The 24682-nt window shown below is 50.5% G+C and overlaps 2 protein-coding genes across 2 annotated transcripts; one reads left to right on the plus strand and one right to left on the minus strand.

The window, feature by feature from the left end:
* The first annotated feature begins 7274 nt into the window (after window positions 1-7274).
* On the plus strand, window positions 7275-10355 carry POM121L2 (POM121 transmembrane nucleoporin like 2). Its single transcript, XM_019631208.1, has one exon. It carries the CDS (start codon window positions 7275-7277, stop codon window positions 10353-10355), a length of 3081 nt encoding a protein of 1026 aa, XP_019486753.1.
* A 4513-nt stretch (window positions 10356-14868) lies between these two features.
* On the minus strand, window positions 14869-24493 carry PRSS16 (serine protease 16). The gene is made up of 12 exons (XM_019631232.1): window positions 24415-24493; window positions 24181-24341; window positions 23224-23323; window positions 22977-23106; window positions 21542-21665; window positions 21250-21327; window positions 21117-21164; window positions 20358-20645; window positions 19462-19603; window positions 17406-17585; window positions 17185-17330; window positions 14869-17069 (listed from the first exon to the last, which is right to left on the minus strand). Exons 1-12 carry the CDS (start codon window positions 24482-24484, stop codon window positions 17001-17003), a joined length of 1536 nt encoding a protein of 511 aa, XP_019486777.1. The 5' UTR covers window positions 24485-24493; the 3' UTR covers window positions 14869-17000.
* Window positions 24494-24682: the final 189 nt, after the last annotated feature.

A 24682-nucleotide genomic window follows, 5' to 3' on the forward strand; every position in this document is an offset into this window, starting at 1 on the left:
TGCTGACAAATGAAGCAAAATATATAGTGTAGTAGATGGTGGTGATAAATACTAATGAAAAAGTAAAGAAGGAAAGACAATAGGCTGGCTGGTTTTTAAAAAGAAAACTTTTGTGGTTTTAAATATGTTAAACAGGTAAAACTTCACTGAGCAAGTGACGTTTCAGCAAAGATCTGATGGAAATGAGTTAGGCACATCTTTGAGAAAAGGAGTTTCCAGGCAGAAAAAACAGCTTGTAAAGAGTCCTGAGGCTGGAGTATGCCTGACTTGTTTGAGAAGAAGGAGGTAGGTGTGGCTGGAGAGGAGGAGAGTGGAGGGAATGGGAGGGGAGGAGAGGGACCTTGCAGGCCATTCTGTCTGGCTTTATACTGAAGGAAAGGGAAACCCTTGGAGAGTACTACTGCTGTGGTTAGGATAGACAGGAAGAGGCAGGGTAAATAGAAACAGGGAGATCAGTGAAGAGTCTATTGCAAACATCTAGGTGAGAGGTGGTGATAGATTTTGTAGTGTGACGACAGTGGAAACAGTTTAAAATAGTTGAATTATGGACCAATTTTGAAGGTGGAGCTGATAGATAAGCTGTAGGACCTGAGTGGAAGAGGAGGTACAGATGACTGCACCGATGGAGTGGTTGATTATTGAGATGGGAAACACTGGTGAGGAGCAAGTTTCGGGGGAAGACCAGTTCAGTTTTTGACAAAGTTGTGTATAAAATGTTTGTGTAGAAAGCAGCTGTATGTGTGAGTCTGGAGAGTGAAGGAGAGGCCAAGATAGAGAGACATTTGCATACACAGGGCATTTAAGGGCTGAGCCCTGAGCATGAGATGTTTCGGGAGAGTCATGCAAGAGACAGTTATAATGCAACAATAATAGAACTGAAGAAATCCCAGGACCCTGGTGTATTCCAGGAGCTTCTACACCAGTCTTGAGAAGTCAGCAAAAGCTTCTAGGCAAAGGCAATGGGCACTGTCTGAACTGAGATGCAAAGGACAAGCGGGAACTGGCAAATGGGAAAAGGGCAGGAATTCCATGCCACACACAATTGCCAAGTCCCAAAGCAAGAGGATGTGAGACAATCAGGAATTTCACTGTCCGTTTCCACTCCAACTTCTCTGTCACACTCACCCTCCTTTGGGAGATGTGACTACAGACCCTTAGGGGAAGTTAAATTGTAGAGATTTGACATTTGGATTTAGTGAGTAATATTTATATGTGACTTCTGATCCCTTCTGTGTGAAGTTCTTACAGGGCATCTAGTGTGGTGGTTCCTGAACATAGGGCAAACACAGGAGCCTGTGCCCTGATATTAGCCCCGAAACACATGGAATTCCTGGTCCCTGAACAAACGGATCCAAACGAACCCCATCAGAAACAGAATTTTGAAAGTTTGGTTCCCTTGCAGGCAAAGAAGCAGCTCTTGAGTTTTTCAGTGGGATGGGATGGGGTAAGGACATTTCTTCCGGAAGCAGGAGAGCTAACCCCACAGCCCCAGTTCTTCTCCTGCTAGGGTTTCCTCAGACCTTGCTCTGCGCCTCCTCGGTTCCCTCTCCTCTTCCTCCACCAGCCAAACAGCCTTTGGAGAGGCGGCTCCGGAGGCTGAGGCAGGTGGAGGGAAGCACAGACTCCGAGGCACTGCTGGAACCAGCCTGTGGGAGGAGGAAAGGCAAAGGGGGCGTGGGATTTAAGGAGGCGGAGAAAAAGAAGGGGAGGCTAGGAGAGAGGAGGAAAAAGACGAGGAAAAAAAGGACACCCTTCTGCTGGGAACATGATGATGTAACTGATGATGAAATGGGACCTCAGGGAGGGGACGTCGGTTTGTCCGCAGAGTGCAGCAGGAGAGCGTGGAACGCCCTCGACTGAGAGTTTTGTAGCAAATCAAGTGCTGAGCTGTATTCAACAGCTGAACTAAATCTAGATCTTACATATTTGACCTCTCCGAAGGAAAACCTTTCCAACATTCGCCTGATGATCAGTCTGCCACGGAAGTGTGGCAAGTCCCACGTCCTCAGCTTCCACGCAAACCTCTCGCCTTTCTGCTTGATAGCTTCAGACATTTCTGATAAATTAAGATCATTGGCTGTGGCACGTTGCCCCGGGGTGTAAAATGCTCTCCCCGGATCCCCGTCATGGAACAATTGGAAATAGTGAGTCAGGGATGCCTCTTTCAGTCGCGGTGGCCTCGTACCCTATTTCACGGAGATGACAAATTCCACAGGTACTTCATTTAAAAGGATTTTCAAGTTGTTTTCTATTTATTATGCGTTGATTGATTGTGCACTGCAAGGAGATGCAAAAGTAACAACCCACAACAACTACTTTTAACACAGATTTGGGGTCACAGGAAATAACATCAGATTTTCAACGTTCGTACTTGGATTTGATACAGAGAAGTATGGTAGGAAGGTGAAGAAAAGACTAAATACAAAATGATGTTGTATTGGGATAAAATTCTATGGGAGACACAGAATGGAAATGACAAATTCAAGGAAATAAAGATCAATGGAAAATCTTCCACAGGAAATTAAAGAAGGGCTGGTACTCCCCTCTCTTCCCCCCCCCACCCCACTTTCCCCTCCCCCTTTCCTCCCTCTCCCTCTCTCTGCTTGTAAGTATTAAATTACTATGGTTTTTAGATTCCTTTGATACAAATTACTGTATTCTTCAGGAGAATTTAAACTTTCGAAGAATACTGTTAGATGCCCACTGGAAAAATGTGAAAGGAAATGCCAAGTTTGTCAAAATACTTTTAGAGGGTAAGTACAACCAAAAGCAGTGAAGTGTACAGTAGGGCCACCCACATTCACCACACTTCCCTCCTCTTTAATGACTAGCTTTGTTTACTTCCACCTAGAAGTAAATGTCAGATTTTGCCAAATTTGTCAGATTCTTACCATTGCTCTCCCCTGGTTGCTTTTCACTTTTCTTCTCTTGTTTTTATTGTTTCTTTGTATCTTTTTTTGGGTTATTTCTTGGTGCCCAGTAAGGGCTGACAGATTTAACTAAGAATTCCATAAAATGTAATGGAACAACAGTTGGGTTTTGAAATTTTTTCCTTTCATAACTGTATTAAAATAAGGATTGCTTTCTTGATGCCATTTATATACCTTCTCTACCGACCTGTAGAAAACATGAACAAGTTCTGGGCGAATCGACTCTGGGGGGGGGTCAAACATCTGCTCAGTTGCCTTTCTTGAGGGCAACAGTGACCCTGCCACATGATTGAACTGCAATAGTCAGTGACATTATCTTTGCACATGGGCATGCCTCACTCTCAGCGCCTGGGTAGCTCAGTTGGCAGAGCATCGGACTTTTACTCTGAGTGTCCAGGGCTCAAGTCCCTGTCTAGACACCTGGGCTTGTGTTCCCCTTGCTCAAAGGGTGCTTCATCTTAGTCTTAAGGAAATGTGGGTTGGAGTGTGACAACTTTAATTTGCCTAAAGTGAAGAAACGCCAGGAAGTCAGTTTTTACCTTCAACCTTAACCAGTAGCTGAGATTAGCTATTCTATTCCAAGCAGAAGATGACTTGAGCAGTTTTTAATAATGGGGATTTTCTGAGGGACACAGCACAAAAAGCTTACAGTCCACGGAATCTAAGAAAGCTATCCCTCTGGGTGAAGATGTTTCGAAAAGGAACTGGAAATTGTATTAATGGACTTTCATGTTCAGCGTGTCAGAACCCAGGACCTTTGACTTTCAGCCCTTCACTCTCACAACTGAGCTACTGGGCAGATGGGGAAAGCTCTCCAGCTCACCACAGTGATGTCACATTCTAACGACAATCACAATGGCAGGGAGTTATTTGACAAGTCCTGCAGTATGGTCTTTAGGTGAAATACTCATCCAATCCAGAAATATTGGGACACTTTATTCTTCGTTTCTGCAATTTGGGCCCATTGTGTGTGGATGGTACAGTTGATTGCTCAGTGGATTGTTTTTTCTTTAGAAATATACATTTTCCTCTCCCTTTCTACTGAAAGATTATACTTCCCATTCCATTTGAAGATGATACAATGGTCTACATACATACTCCTAAGGAACCTAAAAACAAACAAAAAACCTAGAACTAATAAGTATGTTCAGCAAAGTCACAGAAGACAAGATCAAAATGCAAATTGTATTTCTTATACTGGCAATAAACACATAGGCACCAGAATTAAAATACAGTGCCATTTACATCACTAAACAAAAAAAGAAAAGAAAGAAAAACATAGATGCAAATCTACCAAAACACATACATGCTGAAAACTACAAAATGCAGATGCAACAAATCAAAGACCCAAATAAATGGAGAGATATTTTGTGTTCACTGATCAAAAGACTCAACATAGTAATGATGTCCACTCTTCTCAAAATGACACACAAGTTTAACACAGTTCCCAACACAATCCAGGTAAGATTTTTTTGTAGATATAGACACAACTATTATAATTTATATGGAAAGGCAAATGAGTTAAAAGAACTAAAATGATTCTGAAAAAGAGAAATAAAGTGGAAGAAATCACTTATGATTTCAAGACTTATAATACAGCCACAGTAATAAAGACAGCATTATTGCAGAGGGATAGGCTTACAAGTCAATGAAAGAGAACCCAGGTATCACCACAAACACGTACAGCTAAGTTATTTTTGACGTAAGTGCCAAAGCAATTCAGTAGAGGAAGGAAAGACCTAGTCTCAAAAAAAAAAGGGTGGTGGAGCAATTCGATACCCACAGGCAAAAAAATATAAACCTTAAACCTAAACCTCATACCTTATTAAAAACTTAACTAAGAATGGTTTATAGATTTAAGTAAAACATAAAACTTTTAGAAAAAAACATAAAAGGAAATTTGGGGGTCCTGGAGTCTTGGTGGAGAGTTCTTAGACATACACCAAAAACCACAATCCATAAATGATAAATTTAACTAATTGGATTTCCTCAAAATTAAAAACTTTTGCTCTGCAAAGGACCCTGTTAAGAAGATAAAAAAAGACAATATTTGGCAGACAATATTTGCAAACAAGGTATCTGACAAAGGACTCAGACTAGAATATACAAAGAGCTCAAAACTCAACATTAAAACAGCGCTCAATTCAGTTAGAAAACGGGCAACAGGCATGAAGAGACTTTTCACCAAAGAGGATGTACACGTGAAAAAAATGTTCACTATCACTGGTCATCTAGGAAACGGTGACACTGACAAAGGCTGGCAAGGAGGCAGAGGAACTGTGTCTATCCTACATTGCACAATGGTACAGCGACTCTGGCAGTTCGGCAGTTTCTCCCAAAAGAAACATACACTTACCATACGCAGAATCCAGCAATTCCATTCTTAGACATTTATCCCAGAACAATGAAAATTTATGTCCACACAAAAACCTGTATGTTATTTTTCACAAAAGCTTTATTTTTAATAGCCCAAACCTGGAAACAACCACAACATTTTAACTCACCTGCTTCCCGGACTCTGCCCGAGGAGGGTTCCCCCAATTCTGCTCTGTGCAAAAAGAGGCTCCTGGAAACGTTTTTTAAAAAGAAAACTTCCGATTTTGGACACTGGTGGGTTGGGGAGGCGTTGGCCGGGGGTCGTTTGGTTGTAGAAGGGCAAATCTCCGACGTGACCCGGAGAGAGAGGGGTGCCAGGAAAACGATCAGAAGGGACGACAGGAAAGGAGTGTTTCCTCAGCGCGGAAAGGCACAGACGAACAGAGAGGACTGGGCCCTGGGAGGAGTTCGCCCTCGGGCCTTTTTCACTCTCGTCTCCTCTCCCGACGCGCGTCTGCAGGCGGCTGAAGGCAGCGCCTTGGGAGCGCGGGGCCCCTTCCCAGGCCAGGACGTCTCATGCCGAGGCCGCCTCGGGGAAATGATTTTCAGCCCAAAGTAAAGGCCTGCGTGAGTCAGGGAGAGGGGTCGCCGCCCTGCTGTCCATGATACACGGGGCCGGGGTGGTTGGGGTCGTGCTCTGAGGTCTGACTGGGCCTGGGAGGCCTGATAGACTGGACAACAGTGGCACAGGGTGCGGGGAAAGGGCGGTGGAGACAGGCTCCTCTTCAGAGCCTGGACGTGCCCTTTTCACAAACGGGATACGAACCCATTCCTTCCTGGCCAGCAGATCCATGCAAATTCAAAGGGGGTCAGCGCCGCACGCACCTGTCACCCCAGAACTGCCCTCATGACCCCGGGCCCAGCTGGAGCCCATGGGTATCATTTACTGAATGAGTCCACTTCTAGTGCACTCATATATTCCTGATAAAGAAAATGGAATAAATCCATATAATCAATTTTAAAAACAAAGGAACTGTACTAACTGTAACTGACTTACAAAACTGCCTACAACACAACATTCTAAATGAAGAATAATTTGTCTACGATCATTTACCATTAAAACAATAAAATACATTTTCCTAAATACTTCTTAAAATTAGAAAAAAAGAGATCATGTTCAAGGGGAAAAATAGACGGCTAACTTGGATACAATTAATGTGGAGCAACCAAAACGTCCATTTTTATACAAATATCATAAGATCTCATTTAATTTGCAGCTCAATATTTTGCTAAGCCAGGGTCAACTAGTGATGAACATTCTGAAAAAATTCAAAAACAAGTAACCTGTACAGATCACTAAAAAATTCCTCCTGATAACAATATAATTGGCATGGATGAAACCTGACTCTTTCCAGAAAAGGGCCTCGGAAAACGAGTTCCCTTCCAAACCCACTCTGTCCCAAAGTGGGTGCAGACGTCTCCCACTTCTTTGCGCGGGTCCCGGAGCTCGGGCCGGCTGGGCCGGGAGGGGCGTTGAATGGAGAGATGGCCGAACCCGCCGGCGCCTGCGGGGCGCAGGGTCTGGGTGGATGGACGGGCACGACTGGCTGCGTGGGTGCTCCGTGGGGTCTCCAGTCACGCACCGGGCTCCGACTCTGGGGACCCGGGAGGACCGGGAGCCGGCGCCTTCGAGGCCGGCCGCAGCTCTGCGCGACTAGCGACCTCGGGCGCGCGGGCTCCCTCGGAGCTCGCCCCTCGCCCGCGCCGCCCGCAGGGAGAGCAGCAGCCCGAGCGCTCGGCTTAGGCCTCCAAACGGCAGAGCCGCGCGTGTCCCCTGTTCCCGGGGGTGCTGACCTGCGGACGCGGGGCCTGAGGGCGCCCCGCGCCCCGCGAGCCTCGCTGTTTCCTCGCGCTGGGACCCAACCGTCACCGGACCCCGCGCACGTGGACTCGGCCGAGCCGGCAGACGTCAGGAACCTCGGAGGCCCAAACCCTCCTCGAAGTCGCCGAGGCGCCTCTCTGCTCTGCATGGGCAGTTACCTGGGCAAGTCGGGCCCCCCGCCGCTGTCCCCGGGAGAAGGGCGCACAGATGTGCCCCGGAGGCCTGTCATCCGCCGGCCGGTTCAGTCCCTTCACCAGGTCCACCGGGTTCAGTACGTCCACCGCGCCCACCCTGCCCCGCGGTTCAGGCCCTGGAGGAGGCAGCCGAGCTGGGGCCCCGCCAGGCCTACCGGGTGGGTGGTCAGTGAGGCCTGGAGGCGCTTTCCCGGGAGGAGGCCGCAGAATCCCATCGTAGGGCCTCTTCCCTCAGCCTTGTGGGAAAGTTACTGGAATTTCAGAATTTGGCCTCCTCGGCCCAGGGCAGCATGGAGCCCCGTGACCATCAAGATCGCGCCACCTGAACCGAGAGGGGTCCCCTCCAAGTCCCCAGCACGGGTCAGCTCTGCAGAGTCCTCACCCTCTGAGAAGCCCTCAGACCCATGTGCAAAGGAGACAGTGCTGAGGGCTCTCAGAGAGTGCAGGAAGGGGAGAGTGAGGCGGCAAGAACCACTGCTCCCTGAGTGGAAGAACAGCGAGGGGAGTCCAGACGCCAAGCCATCTGCATTTAAGCCTCTGACACAAAATGAAGTCAGCACATCCCTTGTGCCCAGGCCTGGGTCTCTGAAGAGAAGCCTGGACTCCGGCAGCTCAGACCACAGCTTGCATAAAAGGCCCTGTTGCTCCTCCGTGAGCTCCTGGGCCAGCACAGAGATAGGTGGCCTCTGCGGCTCCAAGAAAAATGCCATCATCAGCTCTTACAGCTCTTCCAGAGATCTCTCCAAGCATTACAAGAGAAGTGTTCCCAGTGCATCATTCCAGATGCCAGAGTGGCCAGTAAAAAAGAGAGTAAATGGCCATCAGTGTCACTCTCCAGTCCCACTGGTATCTGAGAAGTCCCCAGCAGCAGCTGGCCATGCTGGGCAGCAGAACCAGGAGACTCCACGGCTGCTCTCTAGCCCCAGGACCTTGCCATCTCTGACCCCACTTCCCCAGCTTGGTTATGCAGCCCCCAAAGAGGACCTGGGCTCGGAGAAAGCTGGACTCCAGAAAGGCAACAAACCCAGAAAGGATGCAACAGAGGTCACCACAGCCTCTGTCCCCGACTCTCAGCCCCCTGTTCCACGCTGCTGGGTTCTCCTCCTGCCTCCTGCAGGCGCAGTTCCCACCCAGGACACAAACCCTCAGGTGGGGTCTCCAGGTCCGCTGGCCTTCCCACAGCCTGCTGGAGAGAACAGCAGGATGGCCCGTCCACCTCCGAAGACACCCAGCCTGCTGGCCCCACTCAGGTGCTCATGGTCAGAGCCTCTCCCAGGCCCCTGTTTAGACGCAAAGCCCACGGCCGCTGTCACCCTTCTGACCTCTGCTTCTCCCACATCACCAGCCACTGACACCACACAGCCACCTGCGACCTCTCAGGCTGACAGGTCAGCCAGGCCCCCAGACCCACCTGCCATCACCCCTGCAGCGCCCTCCATACAAAGGGCTTTGTTTGGGAAGAGGAGGGAACCGGCTGCCCATCATCCTGCGTCTGCATCTCCTGCTACACCTTCTGCTGACCCCACGGTGAAATGCGTTTGGGGATCCCCACCCAACGGAGAGGCTGGAGTCGCCTCGCATTCCAGGGTCTCAGCCACAGCTGTGGCATCTCCACCTCCGGGCATCGTGATTCCCACCTTCAAGCCCATCTTTGGCGACACAGGACCACTTACAACTCTGCCCGTGAGAGCTCCTTTGTCTTTCAGGCCGGTTTTTCCTCCAGTTCCTCCTGCCGCTGCCCTCCTCCCCCATGGCCTGCTCAAGGCTACCTCTGCAGTCATGTCCACCGCCCCAGCCAGCACATCCAAAGACTCTTCTTTCAAGCCCCCTGTGGGCTGTAATGCAGTGGCTGTCACCAGTGCCATGGGCAACACTCCCTCTCTCCCTTCCGCTGGGCACGCCTCCCTTCTTGGGGCTGCCCAGGCCGGCGCGGCCAGCTTCTCCCCAGCAGCAGGCTTCACAGTCCCATCTCACCAATGTCCTACCACTCCTACAGCATACAGAGTTCCCTCCTTTAGCCAGGCTCTTCCCAGTGCTGTCCAGGTCTCTCCTAGTAGAAACACTGCCAATCTGAGGGGTATGGGCAGCCCTCTGCAAGCCTCAGCCCTTGTAACCGCAAATCAGCTTGCATTGTCATCTGGCGTCTCCAATCCAACCTCAACATTCACAGTTCCCTGGGGGTCAAGCTCAAAGCCACCTTCCCCACTACCCCTGGGAGTCACCCCCCTGCCTGCATTTGGGGCATCAGGTGACCAAAAGCAAAGAGCCCCCCAAGCAGCCCTTGGCCCAAGCTTCAATAGCTCTTTCATCTTTGGAAACTCAGCCATGCCACCCCCAACCCCAGCCCCAGTCCCGACCCCAGCTCAGCAGGCCTTTGGCAGCCTCACACAGCCGGCCTTTGGGGCATCAATGCCCTCAGCCTCCAACTTCCACCCCCGGCCTGGCTTTGGCAGCACCCCAGCAGGTTTTTCCTTTGGTCAAGCTAGTGCCACTGGTTTTGGAGTTGTCACCCAGGCCTTCCAGAGTGGGGCTTGTGGCTCAGTGTTTGGCAGAACAGCTCCACGACCTTTTGCCTTTGGGGGATTAGAGATCCCTATGGACTGTGAGGAGTCTGGGGTCAGCATGACTCTCCCGGACAAGAGCTCCAACTCTGGAATGTTCTCTGTTGGAGCAATGCTGGGTGGGGCCACTCGCCCCACCATCATACCCTTTGGAAAAGTCTGCCACCAGAGCACCCAGGGCCTGACCAGCCACATCACTCCTTTTGCCTCAGGGAGGGCCAGCATTTCTGCAAGAAAGACTGTGTTTAGGGCCCCCCACATGGTCCCCTTGGCTCAGAGCACCCCTGTCCCTGGGCCAGTTAAGATAGGCAGCAGCTTTAGCTTTGGGGTCCCCTCTCCACATGCCCAGAGCTCCGTTGGGAGAGGGTCTTTCAGGTCATCAGCCCCTTCATTTTCCTTTAGTGCAAAACCCAAAACCCCAAAGAAACGGGAGCACGGGCATTCCCGAAGGCACCATGCCCACAGGAGATAGTCTGCGTCCCTCTCCCACACCCTGGCTCGGACCTCAGCATTGTTGGGAAGAGTCCAGTCTCTTCCATCTCTCTTAAAGAAGAATACCCAGACCTACAGCTAGAGCATTGCCTGTTCACAGGCAGGTCCTCAGCTAGAGTAAGGTGGAGCACCACGGTGTCCAGAGGTGGCAGCAGAAAGAAACTGGGTGGAGCCCCTGTAACTGAACAGAGCCTTGCCTTGCTCTCTGCCTCAGGTGTGAGCTCAGTCAGGACCTGCCTCCTGCTTGTTCCCTGGGAACAGACTAGCCAGGAAGGCAGCAGGTGCAGCATGCCCTGTTGCGTCTTTGGGAGGAGGACTAGATTCTAAGTCTTAGACTTTATTTGGCTCTAAGAAGTGGTTCCCTTTTGTGGTCCCTGGGAATGCTGAGTGCTCATTCTTGCTGCTTTGTTCCTCCGTGAGTTCTTGGAGGAGTTTTGATGTAATTTGCCCTTGAATCCAGCTTTTCCTTGAGGACCAATGGTCAACCCTGAGGGCACCCATGTGTGCCGCTTGTGCTGTGCCACTTCCCTACCAAGTTGTTTTAATCTTTTACCAAGAGAGGTGGTGTTCCAGCTCCATCCTTCTCTCTGCCAATGCAGCCCCTAAGAGTTGGGTGAGTGAAGACTCAGCCTGTCAGACCCAGAGGTCACGCCTCATCCCAGAAAAGGGAAGCTTCTGGCCAGTGTCCCTCCGGGTTGGAGCAGGCAGGTGGGCCTTTCCTGTTCGCTGCTCATCATTCAGCACTCCAGCAGGCAGACAGAGAGACCTGGCCTCTTCACAGTGTCTAATGTGATGTGCAGTGTGCTTTACGTTGAGTTTGGACGAGCAGCGACTTGCTCTGTTGCTGGAGCAAAGCCCTGTGCAAAGGCTTCTGGGACCTGGCTAATTGGACAAGTAGCAGCATGTTACGGCTACAGATGCTGAATGCCGATTTTCAAGTTTTCTGACTTTAAGGGATGACATCCCAGGAAGAAGGGCCAGAGGAGGGACAGACAGGTGGTGCAACCTTGCTACTTCTCTCTACACTATAGATCATAATCCCCCCAGCAAGAGCCAGAAATGTTCACTTAGGGAACCAAAGCTCACACCTCACTTTTCTTTTAATGTGTACCTCAAAACCACCCATCCACATTCTTCTCTCTCCTGGATGGGGCAGGCAGGGCCTGGGAACTAAGGGAGAGAGAAAAGAGGGGCAGATGCCTAGGTGACCTCAGCTCGGTAACCAGTGTGAGGCCTCTGAATGAGCTATGACCTATCCTTAGCACCTCTTATCACCCTGATGGAAAAAAAAGGCGAGGACGACTCCCCCACTCCCCAATACAGCTATCTCCTGCTATCTCCTGTTTTATGGATACCTTGGAAAGGGCCGAATTGGAAAAGTAAGCCATCTTAAATTGATTGATAAAATAAAAGTCAATTGTCTAACTAAGTCTATGATATTGAAATTACTGTTAAACTCATGTCAATTTGGAGGCAGAAGCCCAAGCCCACCCAGTTAGTAAGGCAAGACTCAGGATCTAAACCCGTACAGTTCCAAAGTCTGCTACTTCTCCCTCACATAGCACATCACCAACCCAGGCCTGTCTGACTCTAAATATCCACACTGTTTGCTCCAAAAAATAAATGGGTGATGTCATGTCATGTAATTTGTTCACATAGACACGTGCACATAATTATGTACCTCCTATGGCCTCTGCCATATTCTACCTGCTAGAAGAAAGTCACAGTTCGAGATCTCAAGGCAAGAGATCACACAAGGGCACAAATATCAGGGGGGAGAGGGCCTAGGGACCATATTAGGAGCCTGTTTGCCACACTGGTTTTTGGTCAGCTCATCAAAAAATGAAAAATACAGGGCCGGCCGAGTGGGTTGGTTAAGAACTGGCTTGGGACATCAGAGGGCCCCGGTTCGGATCCCACATATGAGGGCCAGTGACACTGCCCTCCACAGCTAAGATGCTGAACAACAGCTCAACCTGGAGCTGGGCTGCCGGGAGTCGCCGGCGACGGCGTAGGCTGCAGCCCCTGTGGCAGTGGGTTGCCATGGGCTACCGTATGTAGCCAGCAGCCAGCGTGAGCGGCCAGCAGCCGCAGTGAGCAGCCGTCCAGAAGCCAGCGACTGATCTGCCTCGCCTGGGAAGAGCGCAATGATGGTGCCAACTTGGGCCAGTGAAGCAACGTCCTCCACAACTAGACTGAAGAACAAAAGGACAGCAACTTGTCTGCTCCCCTTCCCCCAATTCCCCAGCGCTGTTCCCATCCCCCAATTCCCCAATAAAAATCTTAAAAAAAAAAAAAAAAGAAAAATACAGAGCTAGGCTGGGGGTGGGCGGGCATGGTCTACTCAGCTGAAGGCACCTAGAGAGGATTTATTGAAAACATTGTATTTTCCATAGAGTATATTATACAGACTTTAACATACTACTTTTTATTTACTATTATATGTGCATTAGCACATCTTCCCCCTAAAACAAATACTCTTTGAAAATATAATTCTGAAAGTTGCATATATTTTACCAAATGGAGGACACTGAGGGACCATATGCTGCATGTCTGTTTTGTGTTTACAACAGCCAACACATTAGCTCACAAATTTTTGCTACATTGGACTGAAGATTATAGCTTGTACAACCTAATTATTTTTCTTAATAATGCTGAGACAAACATCTCTGTATGAAAAACCTGTATCTACATCTGTATTTTCAAAGGATTGAAATTAGATGTGAAATCATTGGGTAAATATGGAGAAACACCTGCAGACTCTTCTTACATGCTTCTTTCAAAATTGTTGGTCCTTGTGTCCCTTCCCAGGGTGGCTATGAGTGGCAAATGAAATGTCCTTGACCAACAGAAGATCTTTTTCTGTCTTGGAAACTCTTCTTTTTCACATTTTCTTTGGGCTGTCTGTTTTTTTCTTATTAATAGAAGGATCCACCCCCCCCCGCCCCCCACTATGGGTCCTTTGAATTGCAATATCTTCCCCCACTTAGAAACTTGCATTTCATCCAAATAATGATATCTTTGGATGATCACAAGTTCTTAGTTTCTTTTTAACTTTCTACAAGAACAATATACACTGAGAAGTACCCTGAACATCAGAGTGTGGCTCACTGAATTTTCGCACCCTGAACATATCCATGTAACCAGCACCCAAGAAACAAAATATTACAAATACTCCAAAAACCCTCTTGTGCAGAATGATCCATGAATGGATACACACTTGTATATTTTTTCCAGAGACGCTCAGACACAGTTATGCAGAACCAAAACTATGTTTTGGGTTGCTCAATTCAGTAGGCAGAACTCAAGGTCATCCTCAAAGCTCTAGCCAATCGTCTTCTTGATGAACTTGACCATTCGTGGGCATGATGTGTGTTTCTCTTCTCAGACAGCACCCCCAGAGTGGTTAGCCCAGGCAGAAAGGGGCTCAGGGGATGCATCCACCTGGGTTCTCTTGTTGGATTGACAAGGTCTTAGGTGACGAACACCTACCTAGGAGGGTATACTGCTTGCTAAGTCCCCCTACAGCGACCCTACATGTATGCCAGGTGAGAGGTATAATGGGTCCCTAAGTTTTATGAAAATGCACTTGTCCCCCTTTCACCATAAAAGGACTCTTCTGAGTGAAATGTCTGGGTGTAAGTAAGAGATGATTAGCAAGAAGGTAAAGCTGTAGGAACTAGTGTGGAACATACTGAACAGAAAGCAGCTGGGGCAACTGGGAAGGGAAGGATTTCCACCTGGGGAGGTATGGGGAAGAGGGAATAGTAACCACCTTTTGTCTCTTGGAATTATCCGTTTTGCCTTCCTCATGAATGAAAACGCCGTGGGTGGCTCTCCCAGACTCACAGGAGCCTTATGTTTAGCTAACAGTGGCTCAGTTAGATGTTTCTGGCAACCATGAAAGGTTTCTGGTCACCACTCCCGCAAGTTTACCAAGAAGTCTGTATGAAACTGCCATGGGTCCTGAGCTTCACACAAAACAGCTGTCAGCATCTCCTGCTATCTCCCAGCCCCCATCCCCAGAGTCCACCCTCAGGCACTCACCTGCGTCCTGCTGCCTGGGAGCCGGCTCTGAGCACCACCATCCCAAGGTGAGGAGCTGAGCGCGGGGCTTCAAGCCCTCTGCGTGCTCAGGACAGGACCTGGGAGCCTGTAATTCAGCTCTGTAGCCCTTCCTGAGTTTCGGGGAGGGGAAAAAGCTGGCTGTTGACAGCGGGGTGAGTTTCTAGGGAGCCGCTCCAAATCTAACCTTGTAGGTCTGGAGTGGATTAATGTCTGTCCTGAGTGTCCATTTGAGCCATTGCTCGGCCGGTCCAGTTCCACCTGCCCTTGAGGTCAGAGTGCTAAGTCCTGACGTTTCACAAGAGATTATACCCATTCAGGGAGTGAGGGGCCACGTCATCAGGTAACAGACCATTTATTTATTTAAAGATTTTATTGGGGAATCGGGGGAAGGGGAACAGACAAGTTGCTGTCGTTTTGTTCTTCAGTCTAGTTGTGGAGGACGTGGCTTCACTGGCCCATGTTGGTGTTATCATTGTGCTCTTCCTGGGTGAGGCAGGTAACAGACCATTTAAAGTGACAGGCTCCAGGTAGATGTTCAAGCTGAAGAGGTCCCTGGTCTTTGGCCTGGAGGCACGTGTTGAATCTTCCATGTCCTTTCATTTTCATTCTTCCCTCCCTCCCTTCTGACCTGGGTGACTACATCTCTGCGGTCTCCCTTTTTAGTACTTTATTGAAGTATATTTTTACATACAGTAACATGCAAAGATCTCAAGCGTAGACAAAGCTCAGTTAAACTTATATGTTTACTCCCATGCCACCACGGCCTGGACCAAGATTGAGAGCTGCCCATTACTCCAGAAAGGTCTCCTATACTCCTTCACCCTGCAAGCTGATTGCTGCTCTGACTTCTTCACCAGGTAGTTTGCTGCCCCTGAACTTCATATATGTGGAATCATGTAGCACATTCTATTCTGTGGCGCTTTTTGCCCAGCACGAGATTTCTGAGATTTATTTGTGTCATTACATGTACAATGATTCTTAGAAGTTTATTCTTATTGCTAAGTAGGATCCTGTATTTTAAACAGATCACAATCTATCTAGACAAGGGAATATGAGGTAGCCGATGCCATTCACAGGAAGGGAAAGTGGTTCATGGCACAAACCGACTAGTGGGGTGGCACCACGGGTGCATGCTGGCCCGTGTCCCGGAGCTCGGTGGGTGTGGGCCATCCTCAGTCATGGTTGTTTCTGCAACACTCAGTTCTGTTCTCCCAGATCTCAGGCAGAAGACATGGCGAAGAAAGTCCATTCACAGATGCACCTCCTAGTTTGTCCTCTCCTAAAATGCACTGACGCTCTTCACCTAAGTCTTTATAAATTGCTAAGCATTTTATTTTCCCTTTTTTTCAAAACCTGTACCTCTCATTCATTTTAAAAGATAGGCAAATTTGTCTCCCTTCTTGCCAGGGAAGAGGTGACAAGTTTACTGTTACTTTCCAATGGACCAGCGTTATAGCTTCCAATGAATAGAATGCACACTTGTCTCTGGTTACGGTTTTATATTTTCTTTACAGTGAAAAGAAAGACATTTTTCTTGACTGCTGCCCAATTACTATACTGTATTTCAACTTGGGCACGAGTCTCTTGCTCATTGTCACTTCTCTATTTGCTCCTATGCATGATTTATCAAATTTAGATCAAGTTATTTGTGGGAAAAGATGGTGTGTGACAGGTTTGTATGGACGACTAAAAGAGAGACAGAGAAAGAAAAGATTAAGTGACAGGAAGAGAAATAGAGGCAGTGAGGAAGAGTGTAAGAGACAGAAACAGAGAGAGCCTGGGGGAGACAGAGAGATTGAGGAGGAGGACAAGGGAAGTCTGACAGAGGGAAGTACAGGCAGGGTCAGAGTGAGAGAGAAAGTGCCTGAAGTGACAGAGAGACCAGAAAGGAAAGGCAGAAACAGCAGTGCAGCCAATCAAGGAACGATCAAGTGAGAGAGGAGGAGCGTAGAAAGACATTGAGAGAGAGAGAGAGAGAGAGAGAGACAGGGTGGAGAAATAAAGAGAAGCGGAGGAGACACAGAGACAGGAACACAGGCATCTGGAGAAACAGGAGACTGAGGGGCAAATAGAGACAGGGGTGGGGCAGAGAATAAGAGACCGAGGGAGGGGCACAGCGAGAGAAAGGGTAAGAAGCAGATGCATCAGGGTCTGAGGTCCAGACAGACACAGGGAGGGCCCAGCCCAGGAGCTGAGCAGAGCGTGAGCCGGTACCGTCTAGGGGGAGGGCACCAGCACGAAGAGACACCACCGCTGGAACACTATTTGGGCTCCTGCTTAAATCAGTTTCCCAAGTAACTATTCTTTGATATTAAAACACCAGCATTCACAGAGAGAATCATCATCCACTTGAATTTGCAGACCCCTTTGTCGGTAACAGAGCACTGTCCGTTGGCAGTGAGGACATTTGCAGTTGCAAGTCAATGACACGTAGGACAGGTGCTGAATCCCAATTCCTGGAAATCTCCCCTGTGAATACCAGCTGCTTCCTCCTGTCCAGTGAACGAGTGCGTCCAGGGCTGCAGTGGCCTTGCCAGCAGTGGCCAGAGTGTGTGGCTCAGACCCCGCCCCTGTCTGGGCTCTCCTTTGCCTGCCTGAGCCAGGTCTGCAGCTGCTGGAAGATGCTCTGTGGAGAGGTGGGGAGAGTTCTGAAAGTCAGACCCCAGGCTAGTAGATGGCAGGAACATGCAAATTAGCATGCAAATGACCATGCAAATCACCCAGAGCTTTTTCTCTCTTACCTGGCGCCCTAGGCGGAGGCTGGGGGAGTCGGAGGACCTCTCAGGGGCCATATCCATGCAGTGGGAGGCACCAGGGATGAGAAGGGCTGACACGGAGGATCCCAAGGCCTGTGTTACACTTAGCACATGCCAGGGGTCTGCATCCCCTGGAAGAAAGGAGAGAATGGTGTGCTGACTGGCGAGGTGAAGACTCAGGCGCCAGGTTCTGATGGCATGCTCACCATTCACGAACAGCACTTGGGTGGCCCCTGGGCTCTGGCCACCATAGTAGGAGTTCGTCTGGGCCACAGCCTGGGCTATGGATGAGGCTGAGAGCCCAAACACCTGCTCACACAGCTCTAGCTGGGAGGGCAGTGCTGGGAGCTGAGAGAAAGGACATCCGGGGTCCTCACAGGTGACATCTGTGGAGGGAGATATCCATAAATGTGGGGTATAAACCCAACCCCCCACTCTCCTTTAATAGTCATGTATAGAGATCTCTCCAGTGATGACCGAGACAGCTCCAGACCCTCCCTGTCAGAGACACACTCCCCATCCCAGACAGCGATGGCCCAGAATGCTCAGGGCTGAGACGGGGAATTAATAAGGATAAAATGACTGTATATTAAAAATAGGGTATTCGTGTTTCCCAGTTTAAAGAAAGCTCTCACACCTAACTGGACTGCTCCACCAACAGAATGTTTAAAATTAAAATTTCTAGGAAGTGAAGCAGACAACATCTGCTGTGGACAGCTAACCCAGGATTCTGGACCAGGCCTGTGTAACCTACATCTGCATGTTTCCTGTTTTCTTTCTCCCCCTTACTTTAGTTCCTATCCATCTCACAAAAAATATGAGAGGCCAAGCACTCGCTATAATAGTTATTGCTTTCTTTCCTCCCTATTTCTGACTGGGAAGATAAGTCAGCATTGGGCATCATCTTTAAACCTATTTCACAGGTCCAAATGTACAACTGGTTACACACACAATCAAGAATGTTTAATGCCTGGGGATGTCACCTCCACTAAAGGTACCAGGCTTGAAAGAATACTCTTTCCTTGGGCAGGTATTACAATGACTAACACAGCAATAGTCAAATAGGAAAAATCTTTAAATTTCCTTATGTGACTTATATCAGACAATAGAATTATTCTTGACCATATCCTAGCTGAGCGAAGTGGGGTTTGTTCTGTTGTTAATACCTCCTCATGTACTTGGATGAAACACCTCTGGTAATTTAAAGATGGAACTAGATAACATCTGGGCACAAACCAAATGATAGCATACACTGCCCCCTGACACCTTGTGGCTCTTTAATATCTTCAGCTAACTGCCCTCAGTTATTTCCTCCTGGATCAGGTCTATTCTTCACATTGGACTTGACATTTTGTTTGTTATTATAGAAGTTTTTGCTGTTATAAATCTTTCTTTTACACAGCCCAGTGTTATAAAGACACCACTCTGATAATGGCTACTCAACACTTTGAGATGATCAGTGAGGCCCACGAGACTTCATTTGAGAAACCTCCAGAAACTGCAGAAGGTGTTTGCCCTGAAGGAAACATGACAGCAAAGCCTTCCTCTGCGCTGGCACTTTTGTTGCTCAGATGTGGCCCAAAGTCCCTAGGAAACCACTTTCCTTCCTACATGGGACATGCCACACCAGGGCTGAGCCTTCCTGGTGACCAGGGACTCATACAGGCATGGCATACCCAAAATGAGCCATCTGAAATGATGCTTTAATAACCCATCAGTGCTGCTTTCCAGTGGTTGATCAGCAATGCTTTCAAGGAAAGGTCTTAGTCAAAAGGGGGGAAAATGTAAAAATAATATAAACGGAGCCAGGGCTGCCATCCCAGAGGAACTGCCTTGCACGTCTTACATCTCCACCTTTGGGATGCTGAAACAGGGCAAGATAACCTTCAGATTCGGCCTAAAGCAATACTATGTCCCAAAGAACTGTTTGCAAAGATAACTAGAAAGCAGATAAGATGACTACTGGACTAATGACTACCGGACTGAAAATTAAAATCATTGTTTGGAGTTAGCACCACTATGTTCGCTTATCTGCACCAATAGCAATGCCTTTCTTTTAGTATTGGAACTGTTCCCCTTCCCCTTCTCATAAATACCCACTGCCTTTGTCTCCACATTGGAACACTATTAGGGCTTCTGCCTAAATCGCTGTTTCCCAAATAGCTATTCTTATTGATCTCAAATAAATGCTTGTTGCGTCTCAGCCTGAAAGGCCTTTTGATTTTCAGGTTAACAGGGGTGAGGGTTGGGCCAGTCACTCACAGAAGCCGAACTCAGTACATGTCTGGTACAACCACTGCCGGTCACCCACGCCGGGCATTTGGGGTTCAGTGACCCTCAGCTGTGCCACTGTCTCTGCTCGGGAAAAGCTTAAACACCTCTGGCCAAGTCTGTGTATAACAACCTAGGGGACAGCATACATACATATATACATACATTTATAAATTCCTCCTTTCCCCCCAGCAAGCCAGGTCCTGGAAGCATAGATCCCCACAAGTCAGAGGCAGAAGTCAGAAGAGAGAATACCTGAGTTGTCCTGGGAGTCAGGGGTCAGAGGGGGTGGGTGCCTGGTCTGCGTGGGTTAGAGGTTAAGGTACTAAATGACGGACCTTATCACCTGAGAGACCTTGGGAAAGTGATATTTTAGACTTCAGTTTCTTCATCTGTAAGTGGGGACAATAATAGTGTCTATGTCCTAGAACTATTGTCAGAATTCAGTGAAATATTATATGTGAAGTACCTTGCACAGCACCTGATGCAAGCGGCGCGGTAGAAGTTGACAGCTGGATTGCAACTGTGAATTCCCAAGATGGGGGTCCCGGTCTCCAGGACTACCTATGTTTTCATTCATTCTACAAATACTAGTTAAGTCCTTGCTGTGCGCCAGACACGGACGCAGACCGCAGGCAGAGGACAGAACAAGACAGGCACAATAGATAGCATAACCTCTAATTGTGCATGGTGTGTGCCCGGCTCCCTGGGGAGCGCATCACACGCCTCCCTTCATTTCATCTCCCGGGGGCCCTGTGGGGTGTCATCCTCATTTGACAAATAGGAAACTAAAGCTCAGAAAGGGTTTAGCCTGCCCAAGATCGCACAGCGGAGGTGGAGCAGGGACCCTTGTCAGCTGGCCCTCCCTCGGGCTCAGGGGAGCGCACCTGCACTGCCTGACGCAGCCCGCGGTAGGGCGTGGGGCGGCTGCCATTGCCCCTGCCCTGGAGGAGGCCACAGAGCTGTCGCACGCTCAGCGGCGTCCCCGCCTGACCGTCGTACTGCACTGCGCCTCCCACCAGCGCCTGCAGCGCCCCCAGCAGCTCCGCCCGGTCCTCCGAGCGGCCCAAGGACGCGCATGCGCCCAGCTCCTTCCTCAGCGCCGCCCGGGCCGCTCCGCCCGCGCGCAGCCGCCTCTCCACCTCTGTGAAGGCTATGGACGCCGCCGTCCGGCACTGCGGGGAAGAAGGAGACGCAGCGTCGGCGGAAACCAGGGCCCGGGCCCGACCTGTCCCTTCCAGAGCCAGCATCCTCCTGGGCTCCTCACCTCCCCGAGCCCGAGCCTCCTCTGTCGAACTCCTCCCGACAGAGCCTCTGCTCTCTTCCGCTCCTTCCCCGGGTCTTCCCCCAGGCCCCGCCCCACTCCGATCCTCCCCTCCGGATAGGGTCGCCCCGCCCTATGCCCCGCCCCACACTGATCCTCCCCTCCTGATAGGGTCGCCCCTCCTCAGGCCCCGCCCCTGTTGGGACTCCTCACTTGGATGCTCGGACCCATCCTCAGCTCCAACGTTCTTCCAGGATCCGTCCACCTTTCTGGGCTCCCACTTCCCCAGACCCCGCCACCTTGCAGGTTGCTCGCTTTCCTCTGGCCCCAACTTGAAGGCCTTCTCTCCTCCCCAGCCCCCTCGGACTGGCCCTACTCCTACCTCCGGGGACCCGCCGATCGCCGCGCTCGTGAGGCTCCTGGACACCACCTGTGGTGCGACGGCGGGACAAGAGGCGCATCAGGAACCCCGACCGCTGAGACCCTGCTCCTCCCGACCCCACCTCCTCCTTTACCTCGTTGTACGCGGAGAAGTCCAGCACAGCCCGCACCGGGGCGGAGGAGGCGACCGCTGCGAAGATGAGATGCGGGAACTAAGGAGGAGAAGTCGTCAGTTGGGCCGAGGGCTGGGACCCCTGATCTCCCACACTGTGCCACTCACTCCTAGGCCAGTCCCTCCCTCTGTACACCGGACCCTTGTGAAGACAGCTGTGGAAAGCCCTTGGGGAGGAGGGTGTTCCTATCCCCTGAGGTAGGGACCCCGAGATCAAGCTCCCCATCCCCCACCCTGCCCAGGAGCCCCGGGACCTTCAGCCGTGCCCAGGCGGCCAGGGAGCCGGCATAAGAGCCTCCGAAGCAGACCCAAGGGCTGGAGGAGGAGACGTTGAGGAGGCGGGAGAGCGCGAGGCGGGCGGAGACCACATCGGCCAGCCTGGGGTCAAGGGGAGTCTGGTTGGTCATCGCTGGGATCTCTGAAGGTCCCCCCTCTGTGCAGGCAGGGATCCAGAGACGTGCACAGGGAGCCTGGCCCTTATGAGCTCTTCCTGAGGACTCCATCCCCACATCCATTTCCTCATGTGTGCCTGGGCCAGGGGAAACCCTCTGGGAAGCCTCCACCCTCCTTCCCTTGCAGATTAGGTGCGAGAGGAAAATTCCCCAAGGCAGTTTAGGCGGGATCCCGACTAATATAGGAGAGGTGGGGGTCAATCAAGAAGAGCTGCTCAGGAAGAGGAGCGGTCCTGGGCTGGATAGGTTAGGGCACCGGTGGAGGGGGAGACAATCCGAGAGAACAAGAGATGTTGGGATATGCCTAACATCCTCTTTTCTATCCTAAATGCTTTATTTCTTCCCCAGCCATTCCGAAACGGGTTGCCAACAGTGCCATCCTACTGCAGTTGGAAACCAGTTTAGGTTGTGAAAATATTGAGAGACAGGGAGTAACAGAGAGGCAGATACAGATGGACACAGAGAGATGGAGACCAGAGTGAGAGAGAGAAAGGGACAGAGGATCACAAACAGATACAGAGACACCAAGAAGTAGAGGATGAGACAAGTGCTGTGGAGAACAAAAAGCAGGTGAGGGGGAAGAAGCAGTGGGGTTGTCAACAGGAACAGGAGACATGGAGGGGGCAAGGGAGGGAGCCATGCACACATCTGGGGGGAGCCCACTCCGTGCAGAGGGAAGGGCTCAGAGGCTCAAGCTGGCAGTGTGCCTCTGAGGCTGGAGAACAGCAAGGACGTCAGTGCAGCTGGGGCCCAGTGAGGGTGAGAAAGTGGAGGTCAGAGAGTTAACTGGGAGCCAGAACCAGTCTGGCCTTGTGGCCACTGTAAAGAGTTGACTGTATGCTGGATGAGATAAGAGATGGGAGAGATTTGAGGGAGGGTGAGTGGTGATCTGGCTTATGCTCCAATAATCACTCTGACTTCATCTGGAGAATAGACTGCTGGGGTGAAGTGCAGAAACAGAGAACAGTGAGGAGGCTGTGTCATCCAGGTAAAAGACATGGTGGTCTGGACCAGTAGCCATAGTGAGACAGGACAGGGCAGAATCCAGTGTAAGAGAAATAAAGAGGGAGGGACAGAGACCCAGAGATGGAGGCAGAAAGAATAAGGCTGAAGAAAACATGAGCCAGAGACTCAAGGTCAACTTCGGGCAGTGAAGGAGAGAGACACAGAGGCAAAGATGCCAAGACACAGACATCGTTAGTCCCATGACCCTAAACACTTTCCCAGTCCCACTCACGCATGGCGGCTGGACAGGAAGCGGAGCTGGGCCCTGTCCAGGCCCCCAGCAGGCACACTCAGGCCATAGAACCTGTGTTCCAGGCCAATCACCAGGGCCCCCCAGGCTGGGGCCAGGGCTGCAGGGTGCCCTGTGAAGAGTATGAAGAGGGGTACAGTTGGGTGGAAGCCCTTGTCACCCTCTGGTCTCCCAGCACAGCAGCATGCAGCCCCCCCTCCCAGCTGTCTTTCCCAGCCTTGCTTCTTACCTCTCATCACTGAGCCGGGTCCGAGGCTGCCCTCACCCCCAAGATATAGGAACACGGGTCCATCCCGGCTGGCCCAATGCTGGTCATTTACCCAGTACCGCTGAAAAGTAGGGTGAGGAAGAAAAAATGGGATGGTGAGAGTTCTGACCTGTTCTTTATTTCTTGTTTGTTCCAGTCTCTCTCCCCAATGGGTCTTTCTTTCTACTTAGTAGTATCTGAGATAGGCTTGTTTATGTATGTGTTCATTTCTCTCCTGTTTGTCTCCTCACCTAGAATGCAAGACCTACGAGGGCAGATATTTTTGCCAACCTTGTCTCGTTTACATCCCCAGGGTCAAGGATAGTGGCGAGCCCCTGGTAGGCACTTGCTGTATGTTGGGATAATAATTGTAGCGTAAGTAACAGATGCAGGTGGATTTAGGAACAGGGTCCAGGTGAGATGACCTTTGGAGACTCTACATAGTAGGTGTGAAGATGGCGAATTTGTTCATTCATTCTATAGGTATCTTCAAGTACCAGTTGTAAGCCAATGCTATTTCCAAATCTCTGCTACACACTGAGACCCGGTGGTAGGTTTAGTGTTTAATCTCAAGGACAGGGAGAAGAGGGCCTGGGGGGAAGAGAGAGAGAGAATGAGAGAGAGAGAGAGAGAGAGAGAGAGAGAGAGAGAGAGAGAGAGAGAGAGAGAGAGAGAGAGAGGTAGAAGGAAAGCCTGAAGGACAGGATCTGAGGGACAAAAAAAGTGGGCGACTGAGGAGAGACGGGAATAGGGGATTGAAGGCAAATCTAAGAAACGGTGGGGGGTTGGAATGAAGGCCATAAGGGATACTGACAGCAAGCACAGGGTGACACTGAGGGGCACAGAGGTGGGGAGACAGGAAGAACACAGAGGTTGAGGGACAGAACAGGGACATGAGAGGGCAGGGTAGGCTGTGGACTCCCGCTCTCCTGGCCTCACCTGTAGGAAGGACCGTCTGTCAGATGTGTTGAAGGGGTCCAGTGGCTGCTCCAGCCACCCCTCTTTTGGGAGGGCTGCAGCCTCTGGACCCAGACTCAGGCCCAGGATAGAGCTCTCCTGAAGCTGCCGAATGTGCTCTCCTAGGCGCCTAAGAAGGGAAGCTGTGGGATGCGGAAAGGAAGGAGTCAAGCAGGCCCCCCAGGAGCCTCTACCTGATCCTCAGACCCCTATTACCTGGAGCTGAGGCCCCCCAGAGGGAAATGAGGAGCAGAGTGCCCAGCCACAGGGCAGGCCCCACAGCCATGCTATCCAGTCCTCTGCAGGGCGCTAGGCTCTTCCATCGCGTCCCCAGGGCTGGGCATTAGATTTATAGCCTGTGACCAGGAGCTCAGGTTTCCTTTCAGACGCTTCTCTCTGGCCTGGTCAAGCGTCTGTAGGAGCCGCTGATGCGGGGCAGGGACAGGGACGCGGAGTCTGTGTACAGAGGCTGCTGAGGCTGCAC

The sequence above is a fragment of the Hipposideros armiger genome, unplaced genomic scaffold, assembly GCF_001890085.2.
Source record: "Hipposideros armiger isolate ML-2016 unplaced genomic scaffold, ASM189008v1 scaffold_988, whole genome shotgun sequence".
NCBI classification, from domain to species: Eukaryota; Metazoa; Chordata; class Mammalia; order Chiroptera; family Hipposideridae; genus Hipposideros; species Hipposideros armiger.